Source organism: Manis pentadactyla, chromosome 1 (genome assembly GCF_030020395.1).
Source record: "Manis pentadactyla isolate mManPen7 chromosome 1, mManPen7.hap1, whole genome shotgun sequence".
Taxonomy (NCBI): domain Eukaryota; kingdom Metazoa; phylum Chordata; class Mammalia; order Pholidota; family Manidae; genus Manis; species Manis pentadactyla.
In genome coordinates, this window is record NC_080019.1 from 123,574,609 (window position 1) to 123,598,399 (window position 23,791).

At 48.9% G+C, this 23,791-nt stretch overlaps 1 protein-coding gene across 2 annotated transcripts in view; it reads right to left on the reverse strand.

Annotated features, from left to right (window-relative positions):
• The window catches only part of XXYLT1 (xyloside xylosyltransferase 1), a 165,704-nt gene that overhangs the window by 26,635 nt on the left and 115,278 nt on the right, over window positions 1–23,791 (reverse strand). Inside the window, exon 4 of one of the 2 annotated variants that reach the window (XM_057501364.1) lies at window positions 14,624–14,737. The exons of the other annotated variant lie outside the window; for it this stretch is intronic. Within the exon in view, the coding sequence (XP_057357347.1) occupies window positions 14,624–14,737 (114 nt within the window). The remainder of the gene's footprint in view (window positions 1–14,623; window positions 14,738–23,791) is intronic. 2 annotated transcript variants of the gene reach the window in all.

The following is a 23,791-nucleotide window of genomic DNA, read 5'->3' on the forward strand; positions in this document are numbered from 1 at the left end:
TATTCCTTCCAATATAGCAATAAGGCAGTAAGTCTCAGGAAAGTACAGTAACTAGAAAATGGCGAAATCAGGATTTTAAATCACCAGTCCATCTGCCCCCAAAACTCATGCTGTCTGTATTACAACAGATCCTTACTCTTCATTTTTTACAGATCTCCATTCTTGAATGGAGCAGAATTTTTGAAAGGCAGGCACGTGCCTGGTGTTTGCACATGAAAGGCCAACACCCTGTCAGCCACCTTCACTACAACTAAGGAGTTTCTGCTCACCTCACCATCTCAAGGAGCATGCTGTGAGATGACAATGACCAGGCCTGGCTATCCTGAGTCAGAGGGTGAGGATGTGTGTGTGTGTGAGAGAGAGAAAGAGAGAACTTGCTAGGGCTACTGTAACAAAGTACCCCAAACTGGGTGGCTTAAACAACAGACATGTATTGTCCCACAGTTCTAGAGCCTACAAGCCTGAGATCAAGGTGCAGCGGGGGTTGCTTCCTTCCGAGGGCTGAGAGAGAGCATCTGCTGCATGCCTCTTGCCTAGCTCCTGGTAGCATGCGGACAGTCTTTGGCATTCCTTAGCATATGGAAGCAAAGCAGGATCTACATCTTCATCTTCCCAGGGTGCTCTCCCTGTGTGACTCCTCCCTGAGCTATCCTTGAGGGAGTCTGTGCCCAAATTTCCCTTTATAAGGACACCTGTTACACTGGATCAGGGCCCACCCTAACAACCTCATTCAACTGATTGTATCTCTAATGGCCCTATTCTTCAATAAGGTCACATACTAAGGGACCAGTGGTTAGGACTTCAATATGTGAATTTTGATGGGACACAATTCAATTTGGAACAATGAGAGAGACAGAGAGAAAGGGAGAAAGAGAAGTGTGGGGAAGGAGTGGGAGGGGGGAGGCGAGGGGTAGGGCGGGGCAGACTGTGTGCAGGACAGTTCTCCAGGGGAAGGTATGAGATGGTGGCCAGTGTTTCTCGCACCTGTTGTTGTGAACATCTGTAAGCAATAGGTGAGGGACATGCTAATCATGACCAAGTTGGAACGCAGTTGTGCCATCTCTGGCTAACCCACCCAATACCACTGATAGTGACTCTTGAGTTATATATTATTCCACAGAATTCTGCTGCCTTCAAGCTGGTAAGGCGGTTGGATGGGTTTCTAATATATACTGTCCTCAGAGAGTTTTGGGGCTGTATTACTTGTTACAACAGAATAGAATTTTCCAAAATATAAACTCAAAGATTTAAAATAGAGGTGTCCTTATTCCATGCTTCCTTAGGAAAAATATGCACATATAGGCCATCATTTGCTTGCCCCAATGGCAGCGGCTTGCTTCAAATACAATGTGCTTGCCATATCAAAGTGGGCATTAAGATGGGCTGTGAACACCTTAGGAATGCATTTCTCCTACAGTTTACTTGGTGTCATTGCTGCTTAAATGCTGTACAAATGATGTGGGTGCTAAAATCAATCAGTAAATTAGCATACCAAATCAGGAGAAGTGAGAAAAAGATGGCTAGAACTATTCTTAAAACCAGTAAGATTAGTTCTAACCAAGAAGAGGATCCATGAACTAGAAAACTGAGCTGAGGCTTGCTGACACTCAGCTGTGTCTTGGCTAAAAACTACTGGAATCCAGGTCAGATTCTCTGAACTTCAAGAGCTAAACCCTTGGCAACTGGTAAACATGGGTTTCTAGCCCCTGGAAGATCTGCCCGCACTATCTACTCTCCACTCCTAACACTTGTACTGCTAACCCAGGAGGCAACAGGGGGCAGGGCCACCATGCACAAGCTCCACCCAACATCAGCTCCATGGACACACCCCACCCTGGCCTGGAGGAGCCACAGAAGCCGCCAAGAGAACACAGGTGCTGGAGTCTGATTTGCATTTAGCAGAGCCACTCACTAGCCAGCTGTGTCACAGGCCACATGCTAGTCTGGTCCTCTTTGAGCTCCAACTGCCTGTAAAATGGGAATGCTAATGCATATCTAGAGGCCACAGCGTTTGTGTGAGTAGCCCTCCACAAATCCTGGTCTCTGTCAGGCTGACTTGGCCACAAAGGTGGGGTTTAAATCCAGTGGGAGCTCAGAGAGCCCCCAACTTCTGGCACCACCTTCTGACAGGCAAGTAAGAATACTCTGAAGGTTTATTAGGGAAGGGAGGGTATTAGGGTACATTAACACACACTATGTGCCAGGCACTCTTCTAAGTACTTTATATACTTTGAAATGGTTTAATTCTCACAGCAGCCCTAAGCCCTGTGCAGTAGGTACTATCTTTTCCCTACTTAAAAGATAAGGAAACTGAGGCACAGAGAGGCTGAGCATTGAGTGGGGGAGCCAGGGCCATGCCCAGGCAGCAGGAGCCTACGGCTTATCCACACAACTATGCTGCCCTTTTTTGTCAGAATCCACTCTCTCTCTGGTTGGGGATTTCCCACTCTGTGTTCATGGACATTTTGCTTCACTTTTTAATTATTCATTCCACAAAGATATGTTGACATCTCTTCTGGGCTGGCACCTGGGAATACAGAGCTTGGCTGGGAGCAGCCACAGGACAGACAGATGGGCAAAAGGGGTGAAGGCCTGAGAAACGGACAGAGAAGCGCTCTGGGTATTCAGACAGGGTGAGAGCGGGCTGCTTTGGCCGGTGGTCCAGGAATGCTACAAAGAGGGTGTGGCTGCGTTGGCCATGAAAGAGAGGTCTTCTCAAGGTGGGGATAGGTGAAAGGGACCCCACCTGGTGCAAGAACTACACAGGCAAAGATAAAAAGGGAAAGCGTGGCATCAGGGGGCCATGAGCGTCCAGTGAGGCCGCAGTGAATAACAGGCACTGACTGCCAGGCCCCAGGGATTAAAATTTAGAATGCACTCCAAGATTCAGCCAAGGAAGCAGGATGAAGATCTGCTGGAAAGCCGGAGCTGGATGCTGCTCTGTAACAGAGGCAACTCATCACCCCGCGAAAACTGTGCCCTGCCCCGAATGTACTCCAGGTAAGCTGCTGAGAGCGGCCGCCTACTCCTTCGCCCACATGGGGCCTGAATACAGCTGCCCGGATTGGTTTCCCTCAAAACTGAGGGCCTGAGGGCCAGAGCTGGGATATATGGGAGCCAGTACCCACGTGTAATCTCTTTTCATTTCATTCCATGTAATAAACAGTCTTGAGCGCCTTTGCATAGGGGCACCCAGAAAAGGTGCATTGCCTAGAGCACATGAGAGCTCCTAAATTCCATTTCACCCCTAATTAAAAATCGACCCCTGCCTCCTAAGCACCCATCACCCAGTATTCAAAAGCCAAAGCCAAACCACTCCAGCCTGCCACTGGCCTTCCACACCCCTAATGGAGAGCCCTCCCACAGGCCCCACGGAGGCCCAAACTGCTGTCATTTTCCAACGCCTAAAACAATGTGCCCCCAAGGCCCAAAGGCAGTCATACAACCAAGTCACGAACTGGAAAAAGTTCTTGCTAATTATAGGACTAGGAGAACATCCCTTTACATTTTTAATAATGAAGACCAGGATTGGACATGAAACCCCAATGGCCCCAAACAAACAGGACCTAATGTTGAAGCCGGCACGACTTAGTACAGTCATATTTCCTGCACCTCCATCAAGCTTGTCATTCTGGAATCAAGTAAAAACAAGTAAAAAGAAAAATGTAAAGCTTTAGGAGCACTGAGGAAGTCAGCAGTATCTTATGTGCTTAGAAAAGCAGAGAGATGTGAAGGAACACAGTGGTCACCTGGCTGGCACACTGGCCCACCTGTTGGAAGGAAGAGCTTACCCCACAGCAGGGCAGCCACCTGCAGAAGGTGCTGAAGCCCACCCAGCTGGGGAGAAACCAGGGCTGGCCTCTGTGCAGTCATTCATTGGGCTGGGCGGAGGCTGAACTTTGGAGTGTGAATGCAGAATGCCCCAATCCACCTGTCAAAACCCTACCTATCTGAGTAGGCTCTCCCAAACCTCCCTCTCATCCTTGTATTCAAAGATTGGAACCAGGGAAACTATATTTCCCATACTCCCAGGCAGCTGGAGCTCTGCATCTGAGTCAGGCTCTACCAGTCAATGTACGTGAGATATGGAGGGAAGGAATGCAGCTCCTGGTCATCGTTGCCAGTTAAGAAGTCACAGTCACCCTGAACCCAGACATCATGCTGCAGCTTCCTGGATATCAAAGAAAAGAGAAGTGCTAGCAGCTTCTACCTACCCAACTGCATAATCCCTGGACTAAGGGACACAATCCTTCAGCTTCCTGGAGAGTCCAGAAATAGCTGTGGCTAGCAGCAGCTGTTCTGTATGATCTAGGGGTCATTCAAAAGGCCCAGTCTAGAACCTGCCCCTTCAGCCCCTCCAATGACACTGTAAGCACCTATTCCCAATATCAGACCTCTTCTGCTTAAAATACCTGGAGTGGTTCCTGTTTTCTGCACTGACCCCCTGGTTGATAGAGCAAGCAAGTGTGAATGCCACAGGAGCCATATAGAGATGGTCTGGGAGCATTGTATTAAAGGAGAACCACATGACTCACTTTGTCAAGTGGGGACTCAAGTCTCTAGCAGCTTAGGAGGAAGGCCCTGCGTGTTCTCACCTTAGAAGTGAGACAGAGGGGAGGGGACACAGGGGGAATGCAAAGCATGTCTGAATGGAGGCAGAGGCTGAGGTGGGATGGCGAAAGATGCAGCCAAGTGGTTCAGTGCCAGGACCGACACTCAGCTGCCGAGAGGGCTGCAGCATCTGTGTGATGCCAGGAATGGAGCAGGCATGTAGCAGCAGCTGCCTAGTGGGGGCTTCAGGCAGCTGCATCTGGGTATACTGAGTTTTCTTAAACCGAGGTGTCCTTGTCACCAACAGCGAGAGGTGCAGTATTCTGGTACTACACTGAGAATTCAAGATTGAGAGTCAAGAACTTGTGCTACTATGAGCTGTCTACTCCACTCTACACTGGATCTAATAGTGCATCTAAAAGTTACAAATGCAGCAAAATTTCCTGCCAAGTTCTCTAATTCTAATCAAGACTGCTTTAAGTCAGTGCTTCTCAAATCACCTGGGGTCTCATTAAAACAAATTCTGATTAAGTAGGTCTGGGGTGGGGTCTGAGATGCTGCAGATCATACTGTCAGTAGCCAAACTTTAAGCTTTGTGAACATCAGTCAAGATGTGAATGCCTTACAGATGCATAATTAGTGCTACTCAGTCAAGTGTCTGTTCCCTATTTCATAGATGCAGAGTTCATATCAGCAAGAAGTTAAGGAACTTGCCCAGGGCCACACAAGGGAGAAGGGACAACCTACCCACATGCCAGCCTATCAGCTCTCACCTACTTACAGCTTCATTTTCTGCTTTCCCCTCATCCTTACCCTGGAACCCTTGGGAGAATGGGATTTGGTTTCTTATTTCTGTGGACTCTAAATCCTGTGATGGGGAAGATGAGGGAGGGGAAGGGAATTGAAATCCAATTGTCACCAGGACTAGGAGAAGGCTATATTGGAAACACACTTGCCTGCTGGCTTGCCCAGTCTGGTCAGTCCATTAGCCCAGAAATCCTGGGAAAAAAATAGGCAAGGATGCAAAAAGGCAATTCATAGAAGAGCAATGCAAATGGAAGATAACCATATGAAAGGCTGTTCAGATGCTACAGGAGTCAGAGAAAGGAAAATCAGGGTAACAATGCGATGTTACTGTTTTTCCATCAGACAGACTAGTGCTGAGAAGGAAATAATTAATGCTGTGGGAATGAACAGGTCCTCCCACCAACTGCTAATGGAAATGAGAATTGCAGTTTTTGGGGAAGGCAATCTGGAAACATCTATCAAAAATTAAAATACTATACCCTTTAGCACAGCACTCTTACACTTGGGAATCTATCCCTAGGAAATAAAAGCAGTAGGTCACAAGGATACACACACATATACAAGGATGCTTTAGGTAAGTTTATGGAGGCAGTTATTTATAAGTAAAAAAATCCTCAAAACAAAGTGCCCATCATTATAAGGATGGTTGAAAAAATATGAACCATCCCTTCTATGGAATAAAAAGAGTGAATAAGAGGCATATCAGCTGACTTGGAGGGATTTTTTCTATGAACAAAAAAAGAACATTTACTGTGATTAATATGATCCCATTTTTATAAAACAGTGACTTTGAAAACCTTGTACATGTATATGTTTATGTGTATGTACAACTGTATGCTTTTTATAAGCATAGATAAAAGCATGAAAGGGCTCCAAGTTATTAAAATGAGGTATTTAGTGTGGAGCTCAGGCAAGGAAACAAAACAAAACCCAAGCACCCTTCTCCTTGTGGCTGTCTCTGTCTCTGTCCCTGTCTCTCTCACACGCACCTGTTCCTGCATTCATGAATGTTGAATGGTGAACAATGAAAAGGTCACAATATGGGGAACCCCTGCTCCCCTCCAGTCCAACTCACACGCGACTAAAAGGGACAGCCTGCCAATGTGCCACGCTGCTACTTCTCGCACTGTCTGCAAGGTGTGCAGCTGGAAATTATGCCATACATTCTCTTCTCTCTCAAGAATCCATCCGAATTGCCACGCATCATGACAGCCAAGCTGTGCTCAAACTCAGCTCTTCTATAGAAATCACTGAGAGGCTCTTTTTGCTGTGACCACCACCACCACCATCATCATCTTCAGCAGCATCACCACCCACAGAAACTAAGGCTAAGACTTGTGCATGGGCCCCATATGGGAGAGAGGTCAGTGACCTCCTCCTTCCCTGATCCTTTTCATCCTTTGGGGTGCCTCCCCAGGGCCCGGTTCTGGATTGGTTCAGAGACACCTTGTACAAGCTGACTCTAAAGGACACTGCGGATGGTGTGGTCACAGGCCAGTAAGCACAGAGGGAAGCGCTCATCTCATCCCCCACTCCAGGGCCATTCCCTGGACCCCATGTCACAGCCTCCCCATCAGAGGATGCAAATGTCCGTGGAGGGAAAATTCACTGTTCAGGACAACACGTTCTGCTTTCTGAAAACTATGCCTTTTAATGAATTCTTTTTTATTTTGTGCTGGATTTCACCTCCTTAAGGCTTTTGTCAGGTCTAAGTCCTACCCGTTGGAGCCACAAGGAAAAGTGTATTTCCTCTCTTACATGAGACAGTGAAAATGCCCCCATGGGTTTGCTCTTATCTTGACTAAACATCCCCAGTTCCTTCGACTGATGCTGAGCATACATCTCAGGAATTTCCTGATGGGAGCCAAGTGGTTACTCCTCCAGTGACACATGGGGGTTTTGATAGGATACAGGCAGAGACCCTGTGTCCAAGCCCTCCAAGGGAGTAAGTCCACACCATCTCTGTCAGGAGACATCCGAAGGAGACATGGAGCAGGATGGGGAGGAAGGCAGTCCCCACGAGCCCTTCTCTGCAGAGCATGAGAGCCCACCACTGGGATTCCAACACAAATGACCATGAGCCAGCTTCCTCGCCCCCTCCAGAGGCTTCCCAGGCCATGGCTTACACAAGAAGGGTGGCACAGGTTAAACTGGACATGGACATGGCAGGAAGAATGGGGAGCCGCAGTTAAGCCATGTGTATCTCCAGAAGGCAGATGAACATCTTGGCTCCCCTACAATCATCTGAAGGGCTGTGGGCCGTGGGGGGCACTGGGCATGCCAGACTTTACAAGCCTGCTGTAGGTACCTGGGTCCCCAGGGCACACACTGGGGGCTACAAGAGGAGAAATGAACCAATTCACAGTTAGGAAGACCTAAGCCTGGAGTTTTAGAGCCCCATCCTAGAAACACTTTCAAGGATAAAGACAGGAGTGGGTCCACAATGCTCCAGAATTTCCAAAGCAGCTGAGACAGTAAACTTTCAAACTTCAGGTCCCTGAAGAAGGAAACTCAATAGAGTTCTAAGAGCAAGCACGGCGTTCACTGAGGCTTTGCTAGTTATTAGCTGAGCAACACTGGCCAGGCCGTTTCCCTTCTTCAAACCTCAGTTTTGTCTTTGATAAAATGGAGATAATATCCATGTAATGAAACAGAAATAAAGATCCAATAAGGGCAGTTACTATGTACACAGTGGATTGTTACATGAATGTTTTGTCATCCTGCTGAGGACAGGCAAAGGAAGGTATCCAGTCAGAGAGCTGGGTAGCCAGCAACTAGTATGAAACTATTGTGACTGTGTGATGACATCAAGCCACTTTCCCTGAGAAGATGAAAAGAAAGGACTAGAAACAAGTGAGCATTAAAGGCCCTTACAAGTATAAATGCATCCGGAGCCCAGGCCCTGCACAGAGGAGCCTGACCCTGGGGAGATGGCGCCAGTGACAGTCCACAGCACTCGGTGGGATGCCCCCAGGAGAGGAGGCCGGGAAGGGGCCATCCCATCCCTGCTCCCGGGAGCAATGCTGAGTCTCCTGAATGCCTCTTTTGTTCCATACAGCACAAAAATCACAAACATCTTTTCACTACCCTGTGTGTTTTTCTAGCTGTTTGTTCTTTTCTCAAAGGTCCCAAGATCCCAGAAAGGCCTCCAAGAACAATAGCTGGTAAACCTGCTCTGTGCGATTGAAACAACAAGGCTGAGGGTTTCTGGCTGAGGCAGGGAAGGCAGGCAGAAGGTCAGGGGCTGGGCGGTGGGGTGCAGGCTCTGTCCTTGGGCTCCCCCTGGGGCAGGAAGTTCCCACTGTGTCTGCAGGATTCCTGCAGGATGACTGGGGCATGGCTGCATGTCTCCAGGATCAAATTCCAGTTAGAAGGCACATGGTCTCTTTTCTCTTGGAAAATGAAAAGCTTTGATTTCTACAGTCTTCTGTCTAAGGCCCACATCCAGGCCCAGGGAAGGAATTATCTGCTCAAAGCAGAACAGTCTAGATGTCTGGCGCAGTGCCTCATGCCTCCCTCTCTGATGTTGCATCTGTTCTGTCTTTCCAGGTGTCCTCCCTCCAGACAGCAGCTCAGATGCCCCCCACACGGACCAAGAGAGGGAAGCCTGGCAAAGTGCCTCTGACTGTGCATGGAGTCCTGGCTCTGCGGCTGGCCTGAGTGAGTGTGTAAACAATCTGTGCCTCAGTTTTCTCATCTGGAAAATGGGGATGATAATAGTACTGACCTTATAGAGTGGCCATGAGGATTGAATAACCTTTCATATAAGTTACATACAGTACCTGGCACAGGGTGCACCCCAATAAGCATTCACATTACCATTCCCCTTAGCAACAGTAATGTAAGACCAGCCTCTCTGTAGTGCTATTAGTTTTGCTGGCATTACTATTATCCCTCAGTGTCCTTCTCAGAGTCAGGGTCCATGAAAAGCACTTAGTAATTATAAAAAGGGAGAGCTTAGCACTTGTTTTCCTCATTCTGATTTCATCCAGGATTTCCCATCTCTGTGGCTCAGTTACTATGTGGGTCCTGGAGGGGAGGACAAGGCTACACCAGCCCTGGGGGACTCCCAGCACAGGAAGAGCATGGATCGGGGTGAGGTCCTGGGCTGGTGCAGCTCCTGCACACTGTGCCCTTTTGCCATGGAGTCAGGGCCCCAGGACTTGTTTCCCCTAATGCTCACTGGCTACAGCAGTCCACCCCTGTTCTGGGCTCACAGGCACAGCTGCAGGGATTGTGGGTTGGGGGTAGCTGCGGATGAAGATGGGCTGCCCAGGAGCTATGCCTGGCCTGCTGCCTCCCCTATGGCCCAAATACACTGGGCAGCTCAGCTGCCCCCCTACCCTTGGAGACGCTGCATTTACTGAAAGCCTTGAAGACACCCAGGGGGTCTGGGGCTGTCAAGCCAGCATAGATGTCTGTCTTTCCACCTGACGATATGGCCAACCCTCCACTCAGGAGGGCCAGGACCCCCATCTGGCTACATCTCCCTAAGCCTTCTAGTGGAGCCCTGACCAAGTACTGCTCCAGTTTGAAATTCAAAAAGGAACGTTAGGCGAGAAGGGGCTCCCTCTAGTGCAGAGAGGAGATGAAGAAGGTCTGGGTCCCTGCGTCCAGAATGGATGGAAAGCAGCACCCAGGGGCCCTGACCCATTTCCATCTCTGCTCCTTTCCCTCCTAGCGAGCTACAGAGACCCCACAGAGCACAGTTCCTCTGGGCATCTGTCCCTCTGCTGAAGAGCCCCTGAAGGCTCCTTGGCTGCCAGCCCCAACCAGCATTTTCATCGGATCTGCCCTGCACCTTACTGTAAAACCCCCTCTGGCCCACTGGCCACACTGGAGTGTCTCTGCTCCCTAAACCTATACTTTCTTACTACTGGGGTATAACACCCCAAACTAGAAAGGCTGAAGGCCTACAGCTAAGATTCTGTAGGAAAAACACAGAAGGGACACTGGGCAGCCTGCACTTCATCCTAGCTCTGCCAGCAACCGGGCCTGTGACCTTGGACCCCCTCTTCAGGCCTTGCTGTCCTCATCTGTAAGCGGGTGCTGGACCCAGTCACCTCTACAGGCACTCATAGCACCGAGACTCACAGCCTCCAAGGCCCTGGGTCACCCCTGCCCCACCTTCATGCAGACAGGGAGGTAGGCTCAGACCTCCCGCCACCCCCGCCCCTTTTCTCCAGGCTCCAGGGGAAGATGGAAAAACCAGCTCTGCATCCAGCCAGAAAGCACCCTACACGGGAGCACCCTGTAGCCAGGCCCAGCAGCACCTTCACGAGGATGCGGAGGGTGGATTCCCAAACCCCATTTCCCCTGAGCAGCCAGGCTCAACTCCACTGAACTCAAGCCTCTCCAAGGGGAGAGAGGACTTGAAGAGGTGACTGCCAGCTCTAGCCCCCACAAGTGAGCAGGGAAGCTGTGAGAGGAGGGATAGCCCCTGGCTCTCTGACTTCCGCCCACCTCACACCCCCCAGTGTGGCAGCCAGGACAGATGTGCTACCCTTTGGCATCACAGTGCCAGAGAAGGACAAGAACCTCTGGTGGTCCAGCATCACTTCCTAGGGCTGCTGGCAGTGCTCCAGGAAGGATGCTGGGCTCCCTGCACCCAGAGTGGGTGCGACAGGTTGGAGAGGGTGCGGGGTTGTGAGCCAGAAGGCTGGGGCCTGGCTGGTTCTGCAACAAACCAGCTGGTGACCTTGAGAGTCACTTTTCTCTAGTCTCATTTTCCTGCACTGAAAAATGGAAGAGCTGGATGAGATGATTCCTATGTTTCCACTCAGCTGTGACATTCTATAATTCTACTAAATAGGAATGAGAATCAGACCTAATGAACTAGAATTAATTCAACCAATATTTTTAGGTACCTCTAACTGGCAAAAAAAAGATCCTATATAATTTTGGTCTGAATGGCTGCTACAGACAGAAAAAGCGGAGAGGACCCACCCACCATCACAATGGATAAGCCCCCAACCCCCCAGAACAAGGAGCTTGCCTGAAGCCTGCCATTGGCAACCACTCTCCAGTGCCTCACAGTCAGTAAGCCCACCCACTCTGAGCTGGCCGATATAATTAGAATGGCATTAACTTGTATCAATCTCCCCTCTTCCAACTGATGAGGCCTTGGGGATTCTGGGAGAGTGAGGAGGCCCCACTGCCTGAGTCACTAACATCTGTAACATAACAGAGGACTCTCCCCCAGAACACCTCTGGAGGCAGAAGGGGAGTGAGTCCCAAGGGCTGGTAGGCCTGCGTCTGAGGAAGCTTGTCGGCTGAATTATTAATGGGACTCTCAATACTGCTCAAGTTTCCTGTGACAGATGGCTCTGCGAGCTGGTGGTTCTGAGGCCAATCAAGAATGCCTGTGGATTATGAGGCAGTGCCACCACCAACGAGTGCCTTAAAATGTCTCTGGAACCGGCTGTAGGAAATTCAGTCAGCCGTCTCCTTGGACACAGGCATGGTAGTTGCAAAGGAGGAAGGGGTGCCAGATGCCACAGACCCTGGGGCCACTGCCCCACACCAACTTCTGTCCTCCAGCCCAGAGCATCACCAGAGTCATAACTACAAAGTGCTAGACCAAAAGGGGTCTGCAAGGGTCTCTAGCTCAGCAGGCTCCATGGAGTCTCAAAGCCCCAGGAAAATAGGTGCCATGTGAACAAAGGGATCTGGGTTCAAGCATTTAAAAAAAGTTATGGCCCACAAAGCTAGGCCAGACTGTGTACTTCAGGCCCTCTCAGAGGCTTTAATGTGCTCTGTGCATCTAAAAAAGGGGAATAAAATTTATATAGTTACATAAAATATTCAGTTTCCTAAACTTACTTCATCATGATAGCCTGTTCTCCCGGAAATGTTCTGGGATTGCTATTCCATGGAACTCACCCTGACAGGCATGGCCCTACACCACAGCCCTCATTTTATAGATGAAGAGATAGCCAGAGTGGTCTCACAGTGAGCCAGAGCCCAGGTAGAGTCCCTCATGCTAAATGGTAATGCTCTGTGCTGGGCAGCTGCTTTATGGCAAATTCCAAGGCTTTCTCCAGGAACGGACAAGAGAGCTGGGGACTGAAAGGCTTCTGGAAAACTACGGGTATGAGTCTAAGCCCCAGGACCCATCTGGAGGGACATGGTTTGCAATAACAGCAAGAGAAAGCTCGGAGACCTGTTTGGCAGAGAACACCACCTTTTATTTCTCCTGGTAATAATTTGCTTAATGTTTCTATGCCTCCCCTGCTAGACTGTGAACTCCATGGGGCAGAGACACATCTGTTTTACTCATGAATGTGTCCCCAGCCCATGGCACAGGCCTGGCAAACAGTGAGCACCCAGTAAATACTTGATGACTAACTGATAGGTTAATGAGCTCATGCCTTAGCATCTACTTTCAAGAACCCAAGACACCTTGGAAACAAGCCCTCTTGTTCTAGATGCAAGAGCCCCCTGAAGAAATGGACACAAGCCGCTGCTCAGCTCTGTGGGGCTGTCCCTGCCGCTGGGGGTTGTGGTCAGCAAGGGTCCAGGGGCCACCAATCCCACTCGGGCTGACTGAGTACGGAAAGGGGCTGGCTCCAGAAAGGATGGAGTCTGAGCCAGCACTGGAACCAGTCTCCAGGTACGCAAGACACACCTGCATTTCCCATCAACGATGCGGGGTGAGCAAGGCAGCCGCAGGCTACCTGAAGTTTGTGGGGGAAAACAGGTGCGGTAGGAATGATAACATCCTAACTGCTTTAAGCTAACCCAGGATCCATTCACTTACTGCACATTTACTAAGCAGTTACAAGGAAAGAGAAAAAAATGAACAACAACCCCTTAGTACTAGCAGGCAATTCCATCCTGGTGCCCGCCCTTAAGAAGCTAATAGCCCAAAACTAGAGAAAAGACATGTGCAGAAGTAACCCCACAAGGAAGACAGTGGTGTCAGAGATATGCGGACAAACTCTTCCCCAAGAGCAAGACAAGGAGCCCGATTTTGACGGAAAGCTGCACTTACATTAAATGTGGGGCTTGAAAAATTATGCTTTTTGTTTGCACTCCTCCCAAACCTTCCACTGGAACCATCTCAAAAAGGTAAGGGATGAGGGGAAAGTGGGAAGTCCCTTTCATTCCCATCTCCTTCCTCTTGCGGGCTGTGGAGGTCAGCCCAGAGTGGACCCCCCTTAGGGAGCACCATGAAACAGCAGGGTCCCAACAAGGACCCAGGAGACCAGGGAAAGCAGGCAGAGGGCGCTTCCGGGCAAGGCAGACGAAGGAGAGAGCCCCATCTACAGGTCCTTTCCTTCGGTCCCTGTCACCAAACAGTCTTGTCTAAAAAGTGAAGGTGAAAACAGGGGAGCTGCTTGCCTGCTGCTTGGAGGCATGTCTGAAGATGGAAAGTATGGGGCTGCTGTTCCTTGAGGGTTTAATACAGTCGTTGGGGCCCTTGGACTACACTACATGTGGCCTTTAATGTACACAGGCACTGAGCACCCCTGAATGGGAACAGGCCTGGAGGAACTGGGGTGACAGGGACTGCGAGGAGCCAGGTGGGTGAGGGACATCATGAAGCTGGTTTTCAAGAACTGAATACACTTTCTTGGCCAAGATATACACTAGGCTGGACACAGAGAAGTAGGGCCCTTTCCAAGATGAGGTGCTCCTAAGGAATGGAGGAACCGAAGGTCCAGATCAGCCCCGAGACAGTGGGAGCATCAGATCCGCTTGCTGCTTGGTTTCCGCCTGCATCCTAATCAAAGTACTGTGCGAAGTGTGGGGAGGGATGGTCTGGAGCAAACCTGAGACCAGAGCTTGGGTGCAAATAGATTGTGAGGTAACCCTAAAAAGTAGAAGATAGAAAGAGAGAGAAAAGGAAGAAAAGCCAGCATAAGGGTGTGCTATCCAGACTGCTGCTGCAGGCATGGGTGCTCGGTCTAGCCGGGGCCCAGAGAAACACGCAGGTGCCTCCCAGACCTGCCCCGCATTGCGATGGAGCTGGAGACGGTTGCCCAGGGGCATTCACACAGCTGCCACTTCTGGGCTGGTCCCAGGTGGACACCTGGGTGGGGAGAGGCCCCTGGGGCGGGTCGAGCTCTCATGGACTTTTTGCCACTGGTACCATTTGCCAATGGTAGCTAAAATCAGAGCTGTAAAATCAGAGCTGGCCAAGGGCCTTTGACTTGGGCACCACAGACTTCTGCTACAAAATGAATCACATATTTCACCATATACATTTTTCTTGGCCTCCAAGATGATAAGTGCTTTAATTAAAGCAATTAAAATAGCTTACTTTTTACTTCCTCTTCTTACATTTAAAAAACTCTTTTCTCTTTTTCTTATTTTGACATTGCCTTTATCTCCTTTATTAGATGCCACCTTAAACATCTTTGCCAGCAGATGCAGCCTAAGGTATAAATAAATAAAAATATGTGAATTAAAATTTTTGATTCAAGCAACTGTCTGGCCAGTTCATGACAACCCCTGAGATCCTTGAGAAAGATACGAGGGAGTACCACAAAACCACATCTACGAATTACTGCTCCACTGTCAGCAAATGAAAAATGTCAACAGTGACAAATGTCCCCATCACACACACTCTGTAAGGTTATTTTTAAATTTTTCATCAGAGACCTTTCTTAAGCAAGATCATGCAGTTTTCTTCTTCTTTCTTTTTTTTTTTTAAAGTGAGTTGCATTCCACTCCTAACTCATGGAGGTGAGGTTGAGAAATCCACTCCCCCTTGCGCAGCCTGTGGCAGGGTGAGGCCCCGTATGAAAGACTGCCAGACCTAGGCCCAAAGAAGCCACACCAGCATGAGCAAAGAGGTCAGGTGCCCATTGATCCACTCATCTCCTTGGCGCTGGGCTGGCCCATGGATGCAGAAATGGCCAAGACACATCGCCCTTGCCTTGAAGAATGCATGGTCCAGTGGGTGCTAACATAATCAAGTCCCCCCTGGCAAAGGCAGGTCAGAAGTTGGTATCAAGACTGGGCATTGTGTGACTCACTCGTTCACTTAGCCAACGTTCATGGAGGCTCGGTGTGCCGGGTGCTGTGTGTAATGCCAGAGATGTACAAGTGGTGAAGACACAACACCTGCTCTCTAGGAAGGAGCTCATGGATTTGGACTGGACCTTGCAACTCTGACATCCTCAGTTCGTTGACAGTCTTGGCAAAGACCCCCCAGGACGAAGTGACTTCTCGGGAAGGAAGCATGCAAGGCCATAGTGGCCATTCTTGAGAAAGAGGTGATGCATGGAAAAGCAGACAGCCCTGAAGGGTTCCTCCTCCTTCCCTCAGTCTCATCCCAACACTCCCCTCCCTGGAGAAACAGACAATTCAACAACAAGGTCACGCTGACAGCTGAACACAAGTAGGGGAGCTGGGGTCGGGTGGGGTGCTCAGCCTCTCACGTGACCTCATTCTGTCCTGATTGCCTAGTGGAAAAACACCGTAAATCTGGTGGGAGGTGATTTGACTTTTGTGCCTGGTTGTGATGCACTTATGATGCTATAAAGCAGAGGGGCCAAAACTCTCACAAGGAAGCAGAAAAGAGTCTTTTCATCTCCATACACACCCTCTTGCAAGCCGAGCACAGCACCAACAGCTGGGCCCATTTTACAGAACGTTCTCCTTATGGATTTTCAGAACTAGCCTAAGAAATGAAAACAGGAGGGCTTGCGAGGTAAAGGTGGGAGGAGCCTGAAATGCCTGGGATGGGCATCGCCTTCTGGAAGAGTCTCTGCCTTGGGAAGAGGCTCCTTCTACACAGCTCCCCAGTAAACCTGAGTGTTCAGGAATTAGTGCTTGAAAGAGAGGCCTTGGGAAGGTATGGACAGCAAAACTGAAATCTAAGCTTTTGGAATTCTCTAACAGTGGACAGATGATCAGAGATGAATTTTGAAGCATCTCTGAAATGATTATGTAAATCATCAAAAGGTGTGATTGTGTAAGTGTGTAATCTCCCATCATGTACAATGACAGAATATCTGAGCTGGAAGGGAGCTTAAAGATCAGGAAATCCCTCCTTGTTGTACAGATAGTTAGTGAACCTGGAGTCCAGAGAAGAGCCTGGTGTGCTGAGAGCCCAGGGCCCTGAGGGCCTGTAACCTGGGACAGGGCTAGTGAAGGCAGACTGCACGTGGCCACACCACTGGCTGGTGGCTGATGCAGGAACACTCTGTCACTTTCCAGCATGTGGTCCAGGTGTGCTTATAGCAAACTCTGATAGCGCAGACTCAAGGAAGCCCCCAACCAGGAGACAGAAGACTTAACACATGCATATCCTCTGGTGTGCCCCCTCGCTCACAGACAGCCTCAACCTCCACCAAGCTGGCCAAGCCAGAACCCTGGTGGCATCCTTGACCCCATGGAGCCCTCATCTGCCTACCCAGCTCCCCATCCCTAACTCTTACCCCACCCCAGGTATTCATGTTTTCACTGCTCTGCAATTGAATCTCCATCATGCAGCCAACGTGACCATCCTAAAATGAAAATGAGACCAGGCCTTCCCACCCTCTACAGGATAAAGTCCAAATGCCTTTGTGTAGTTTCCAAGGTGCTCCAGGTCTGACTCTTACCCTGCCCACTTTGGCTACCTGGGCTGAATTCTCACAGTTCCCTGGCCACTGCCATGCAGCTCCCTTTACCTAAAATGTTCTTCCTGGCCAACTCTTACTTTGTTTTCCAGTAAGCCACCTCTTCTTCCTCATGCCTTCCCTAATTACCCTTAGTTGAGTTCAGGGGCCTCTCTGATATGTTTGCAGAACCCGCATCACAATATTGAGCCATGATTTGCTTACTTAAATGTTGCTCCCATCATACTGTAAGCTCCTTGACAGTGGAGACTTTTACTTCTCTTCAGATCCTAAAACCTTGGTACACAACACATGACTGCTATGAAAGAATGACTGATTGACTGAATGAATGAATGAATGAGTAAACGAATTAAAGCAACCATCGATGCCAGAAGATTAGTAGCACTGTCTTGTCCTAGTGGCTAACAAAGAAATACAAATGCAAGCTGAGTCATTTTGATTCTTTTAGAAAGTAAAAGTAGCTAAATCATAAAAATGAAATAAAGCTTTTCATCTTTAAAAAAATGACTTTATATGGATCTGTCAGTATTTATGTTTGTTCCATTCTGGAAAAAATATTGTGCAAGGGAAAGGTGATAGGCTACTGGCAGACAGGGAAAGAAGTAAAAGATAGCTCCTTCTGTGAAAAGCAGAGCTTAGCACATACACCGAAGTCTACACTTACAATATAGTAATATCACTTCTCCTGACCCCCCTTTTTTTGATAACAGCTTTATTGACATATAATTCACATACTATCCAATTCACCCATTTAAACTGCACAATTCAATGATTTTTAGTATATTCACAGATACATGCCACTATTACCATAAGTAATTTCAGAACATTTTCTTCATCTTAAAAAGAAACCCTATATACCCTTTAGCTACCATTTCTACCAGTCTCCCAAACCCAACTGTCCCAGCCCTAAGCAACCATTTGGACCTGTACTGAATATTTCACATAAATGGAACATGTGGTCTTTTATATATAACTTCTCTCATTCAATTAATGTTTTCAGGTTCACCCAGGTTGTAGCATGTGTCAAAACTCCGTTCCTTCTTATGACCAAATAATATTCTATTATATGAATACACCCTGTGTTGTTTACCCATTCATCAGCTGATAGGCATTTGGGTTATTTCCACCTTTTGACTGTTTTGAAAAATGCTGCTGTCAATATACATGTACATATTTTTGGGTGGGCATATATATTTTCAATTAGGCATGGAATGCTGGCTTGTACAGCAACCCTATGTTACATTTTTTAAGGAGCAGCGACCCTCTTGCAAAGTAACTACACCATTCTATGTTCCCATCAGCAAGTGTGTGAGGACACCAACTTCTCCACATTCTTTCCAACACTTGTTATTGCCCCTTTTTTGACTACTGCCATCTCAGTAGGTGTGATGTGGTATCTCACTATAGTTAGATTTGCATGTCTCTGATGACTAATGATGTTGAGCACCTTTTCGTGTCCTATTTGGCAGTTTATTTATCTCTCCTGCCTCTCTGCAGGCCTCAGCAGATACTGAGTGTGATGCATTCGAGTTCCAGGATTTCCTGGTACATCTCTGGGTCCCTCTCTGAGGACTGTTGGGTACAGCTCCAGCATTCCCACCAGCAGGCAAGACTCAACCACTAGCTCCTTCACAGATGACTCTGGAGCTGACTGAAGTGACAATGACTCAACTCAACAGACAGGGACTGTGCAGCCAGGTATCTTCCAGGAACTGCTAGGTGGAGCGAGGCTGAGAGTGAAAGATACAGACATGAGAGAGGACAGACCTGGCTTGCCTTCAAGGACTTCATAATCGAGCTGTAGTGACACCAGGGTAAGAGTAACTAAATGCTTTAACAGAGCCTTAGCAAAGAGCTTCATGAGTAAAGGGAAAGGAAGATGAGCCAGCTTAGGGGTGGAGTATGGATCAGGGAAAGGTTCATGGAAGTGGCTAGGCTTGAGCTTAGTTTATAAAACAAGCAGGATTTCAACAGCTGGAGTTGGGGCAGGGCATGCCAAGCTAAGGAGTCGGCATACACAAAGCCTTAGAGGCAGGAAGAGCAGAACAGAGGCCACAGGCAATCTGGAGGACTGGACTCAAGGCCAGAGCCTTTGGGCTTCTGAACAAATGCATCCATGCCCACACACAGTTCACTGTGCCACAGCTTCAGGGTGTGGAGGGGAGCGAAGGGGAAGGACATGGGTCTGAGAGACAAAACTGAACCCAGATCAATGGGGGCCTTCCCATCACAAGTGTGGCTTTCGTTCACGAGCCGCAAGGAAAGGAAGAGGCTGGGCCCAATGGTGGCAGGATCCCCAACTGTCTGTGCAGCTCAGGACCTGCAGTCAAGGCCGGTGAGTTCAGCAAGCAGCAACATTTGGGTGCCTCTTCCCATGTATGCCATCTGCCCTCCTCCCCAGCAGCCTGCCCTCAGAAACGGACCACAGGAAGTTCTCTCCCTTACACTGACCTGTCCCACTAGCCCATTCTCTCTCCACTGTTGGGAGAAACAGCCTCTCTCTGTCACAAATATCCTAATCACCAAAGATCTGACCCCCACATTGCCCAGTCCCCATAGAATCAGAACCTGAACCAGCTGGAGAAGGTCTCTCTCACCCCTCCTTCCCTATCCCCACTCATTTCCAAATGCGCACAGTCTTCGCTCATGAAGGGACAGGCAGGCCACTTACTTGCAGGGCACACACTCTGGCTCGGTTGCCTATAAGACCTGTAGATTTTTTAGCTGGAGCTCACATTCTCATCAGGGCCTTGCAAGTAAGGGAAGGCCTTGGCTCTGCAGATAGCTGTCCAGGAGCAAACTAGACAAATAGCACCCAGCTGGCTAAAGCATGGCTATTTTTGTGGCTGCAGCAAAATCGGCAGTCACAGAGAATACAGCTACAGCAGGAAAATGCATCTTCAGAAAGCTCCACTCCACCTGTAGGACACTCCCCACTCTCTTTCCTCCCCTGTGGTCACAAGTCAGCGATGCAGTGACAGCTCGAACTGAGAAGTGAGAACCTCCTTCTGAGAAGACTGTTCTCTGAGCATGAGCTGGGCAGGGCTGCGGCTGGCAAAGCAAGCAGTAGAGAAAAACTTCATAGTATGTTTCCCTGTGGTTTTAGCATATCCAGGCTATTTCACCACAAAGGATACATTGCTATATAATACAGTAAAAAGAATACTGGATTGAGGCTTGGCTCTTCCATTTTCTAGTTTTGTGACCTTGGGCAAATGCTACAAAATGGGGACACCATCGATTCTGGCTCTCTACTAAGGCACTCAGTGAGTACATGTGGCAATAAAGAAGTCCAGGCAGATGGTCAGCATTTGGGAGGGCCAACAGGAAGGTGCTGGAAGCCAGCGATACTGGGGGAAGCAAGACAGGGCCTCACTCCTAAGGAACTAAGGAACCCAGTGGGGCTGAGGCATCAGGAACTCAGACATGGGGGCCAAGGCTGGAGCCTGGCTGTTGGGCCAGGAGGCTGGAGGCTGAGGGTCTGCCTGGTATTGTTTTGGGGGCCATGTCTGCACTGAGCCTGTAGGGCCTGGGTGTGAATGGAGTCAGAAACGGGCTAGATAGGGCTGAAAATGCACATCATATGGCCCCTGAGCCAGCCCACAGCAAGGGGATGACCACAGATGTTGACATTTGAATTTTTAAAAACCAGCTGGCTTCAGCTTCCCTCAGCAGGCTTCCTGCCACCCAGCCCCTCCGCGGCACCATTGCAGCCCCAGGTTCCAGCCACACTGCCCTCTTCCTCAGCTGCCACTACCCTGGCTCCAGCTGCTCCTTCTGCTGGAATGGCCTTCCCACATGCTCAGCCTGGACACACTGTTCTCTTCCACCCCAAACCCTTCGTAGGGCTTGGCCTCAGTACCCCTGAGCAGCAGGCCTGTGTCTGACTCCTTTCTGCATCCCCAGTGTGAGCAGTGCCTCAATAGAGCACCCCCCACCACCAGGATTTGCCAACTTACAAATGCCAGCAGTAAGCTTAATTTTTATTACGACTTCAAGGAAAAAGTGTTAAATGAACTACACAGGTCCTTGGAACCTGCCATGTGACTACACATACCAGGGTCAGAGTGTCAGCCCCAAGCCAGGGAATGGGCTGGCATCCTCTAAAGGTTAATGAGGAGGAAAACCCAAAATGCCAAGCAGCTGATTCTTGGGAGCAGGCTGCCAGTGTCTGCCCCAATCTTGTGTTTAAACAGACCTAATGTCACTAGACATGATGCTTCCTTCTCATCCTCTCAGAAATGCAGACCTCTTAGGAGAAACTGAGATTCTCATGTGCGGCTGAGCACACTCAGTCACTTTGAAGGAAGCCTTCCTTCTCTGGGGGCTGGACAACCAGAGGAGGTGTGTCCCTGGGGCCCAGGAGAGCTGACATGCCCAGCCAGGGCACAAGGGCAGCATGGTGATGGGGAGCAGAGCCAGGGCTTGAACTCAGTCTCCACATTTTCAGGTTGTGACACCCTGAGCATGAGTCTTTAATTTCTGTGCCTCTGCTTCTTCACCTGTAAAGTCGGAAAAGAAACAGTACTGCCCTCCTGGAGCTGGGATAATTAAACAAACATCCAGGTTCTTTGAACAGTGCTTGGCACAAACCTGACACACATTCATTAGGTATGAGTTCTTCTTCTTCTTATAAAGTATATTGCTGCTCACCATTAATTAAAACTGCAAAACTGCAACAGAGGAAAACAGTTTTGGAGACACTAATAACACTAGCCTTCTCTGGGGAGGTGACTTGTGAGCCTTCTTGATAAATCAAGTCAGAGCCAGAGAGCCAAGGAGTGATGCCGTGTATTCATTCTTCATTTTCTTGGATGTTGGAAGCTGACAGCCACTGTCCAGGAGCCCCAGGGAAGTGGAATGCTCAAAGTCTAATAATACGAATAATCTTTCAGAGATGTATGTAGCACTTCTAGCATTATACAAGTCTTCAACTCGTGAGACAAACAACATGATTCCCATTTTACCACTGAAGAAAGTGAAGGAAAATTTTAATTCAGTTTGATTACTTCCATGCATAATTCTCTTTCTATCAAAACTACATATTTGGACGAACTGGATTTTCTAGTTAACATGGACAGAAGTAATTATACTCTCTGTAAACCAAATCTTTGAGGTAACTGACTTTCAGTGAAACAGAATCTTACGGGGTCTTATACAGAAAGAGCTGCTTGAGATGGAGGTGGAGGGCAATAGCTAAAACCCTCGATGTGTCTGGTGCTGGCTTCCAGAGTCTGATGTGACAAGGTGGTGCAGATGAGGAACCAAGTGGCTCAAGGAGCATGAAATGGGAAGGAAGAGGCAGCTGAAGCTCCAAGATGAGTGGAAAGGTGATGTTTCCCAAATGTTTCCTGAATGAGTGACTGCAGCCACATGTGTAGGGGGACAAGTTTGCCAGGTCCATGGAGGGAAAAGAAGGGCAGAGTCTTTCTCCCACAGTAGGAAGAAGAAAATAGATTGGCATATCTGATAGGGTTCCAAGAGTTCAGGAAGGACTGTGGGCAAACATGTGACAAGAGACCTTCTGGAGAAATCGCCCCGTAAGAGAAGGCACCTACCAGATGTACAGGTATCTAGAAGAAGGGGTCTGCACCAAGAAAATCAGATCTTCGGCCTCTATTTCAGTTCCATATTTTAATCATCTCTGCTAGGAATAACAACAACAGGCAGATGATCTGGGATTTAAAAGGATCTTAGATGCAATTCTTGGTGAAGTTACCATGAGGCATTAGGCAAAACTGCTTTATCTATTTTACAAGTACTCATATAGCATTTGTGCCATGCATTGTTCTAGGCACTTGACAAATACTAAGATATTCAATCCTCACAATTCCCAACCCCGTGAGGAAGGGACTGCTTTACAGATAATTCCCCAAGACACAGTGTGGTTGAGCAGCCAGCTCAAGGTAAGAAGTAGTGAGTGGCAGAGCTGGCATCCAAACTCAGGCAGTGGGACTCTAGCCTGTGCCTGATGTCTCCACAGGTGTCACCTGGCCCAGTTCTGAGAGAGACGAAGGAAGTGACCTAGCTTCCCCAATCCAAGAGGCTGGGTCTTCCTCTTGGCCAATGCTGGGACCCCCGCCCTGCAGAACCTGCTGGCAGGCCAGACTCTAAGGGCCCTGCCAGCCACTGCGGAGCACTAGTTTGCACCAGAACTCCAAGCATGGACAGCTCCAGCTTTTCAAGGTGCCTGGAGATCGACCCAGATATATACCAGACACATCTAGGGTTTTGGCTCATTTTTATTCTAATATAAAATTTAAGCTAATTTCTAAGTGACAATAGAGGCAGTATGGTCTCAAAGCAGCCACCGAGAGGTCTGCCCAAAGCTGGGACAAATGCTCATGGCCATGAATTCCAGCTGTGACAGCTTCCAGGGAGCAGAGGCCCTCGGAGCTAACAGATGTGCAAACCCACTGCCCACCCTTGGCAGGACACCCAGAAGGTACAGGTGCCCCTCAGACAGCAGGAAGAAGGAAAAGCCACTCTTTAGCACATTATGGTTTGGAAAAGGACTTGCTACTCCCCCGCCGAAGAAGCTACCATCCCCATCACCGTGGTTCTGTGGTGTGAGGTGGCCAAGCTGGCCCACCAGTCAGGAGATACAACATGACCTCAGAGCACCTCCTATGTTTTCCTTAAAATGGAGCTGGAAAGTACAGATGAGGAGGGGAAAGTGAGCGGGTGTGGACTGCGGTCTGTGCAGCCACAACTTGGGAAGTCACTGCAGTCCCAGCTTTCAGGGATCCTGCAGCCAGCTCCCACCAGCTCCCACATTTCTTCCAGATGCTCATTGACCAAAGCTTTCTTCTTCTGTCCTTTTTCCTAATAGCCCCAGGCATCCTAAAGACCTTGCTGGT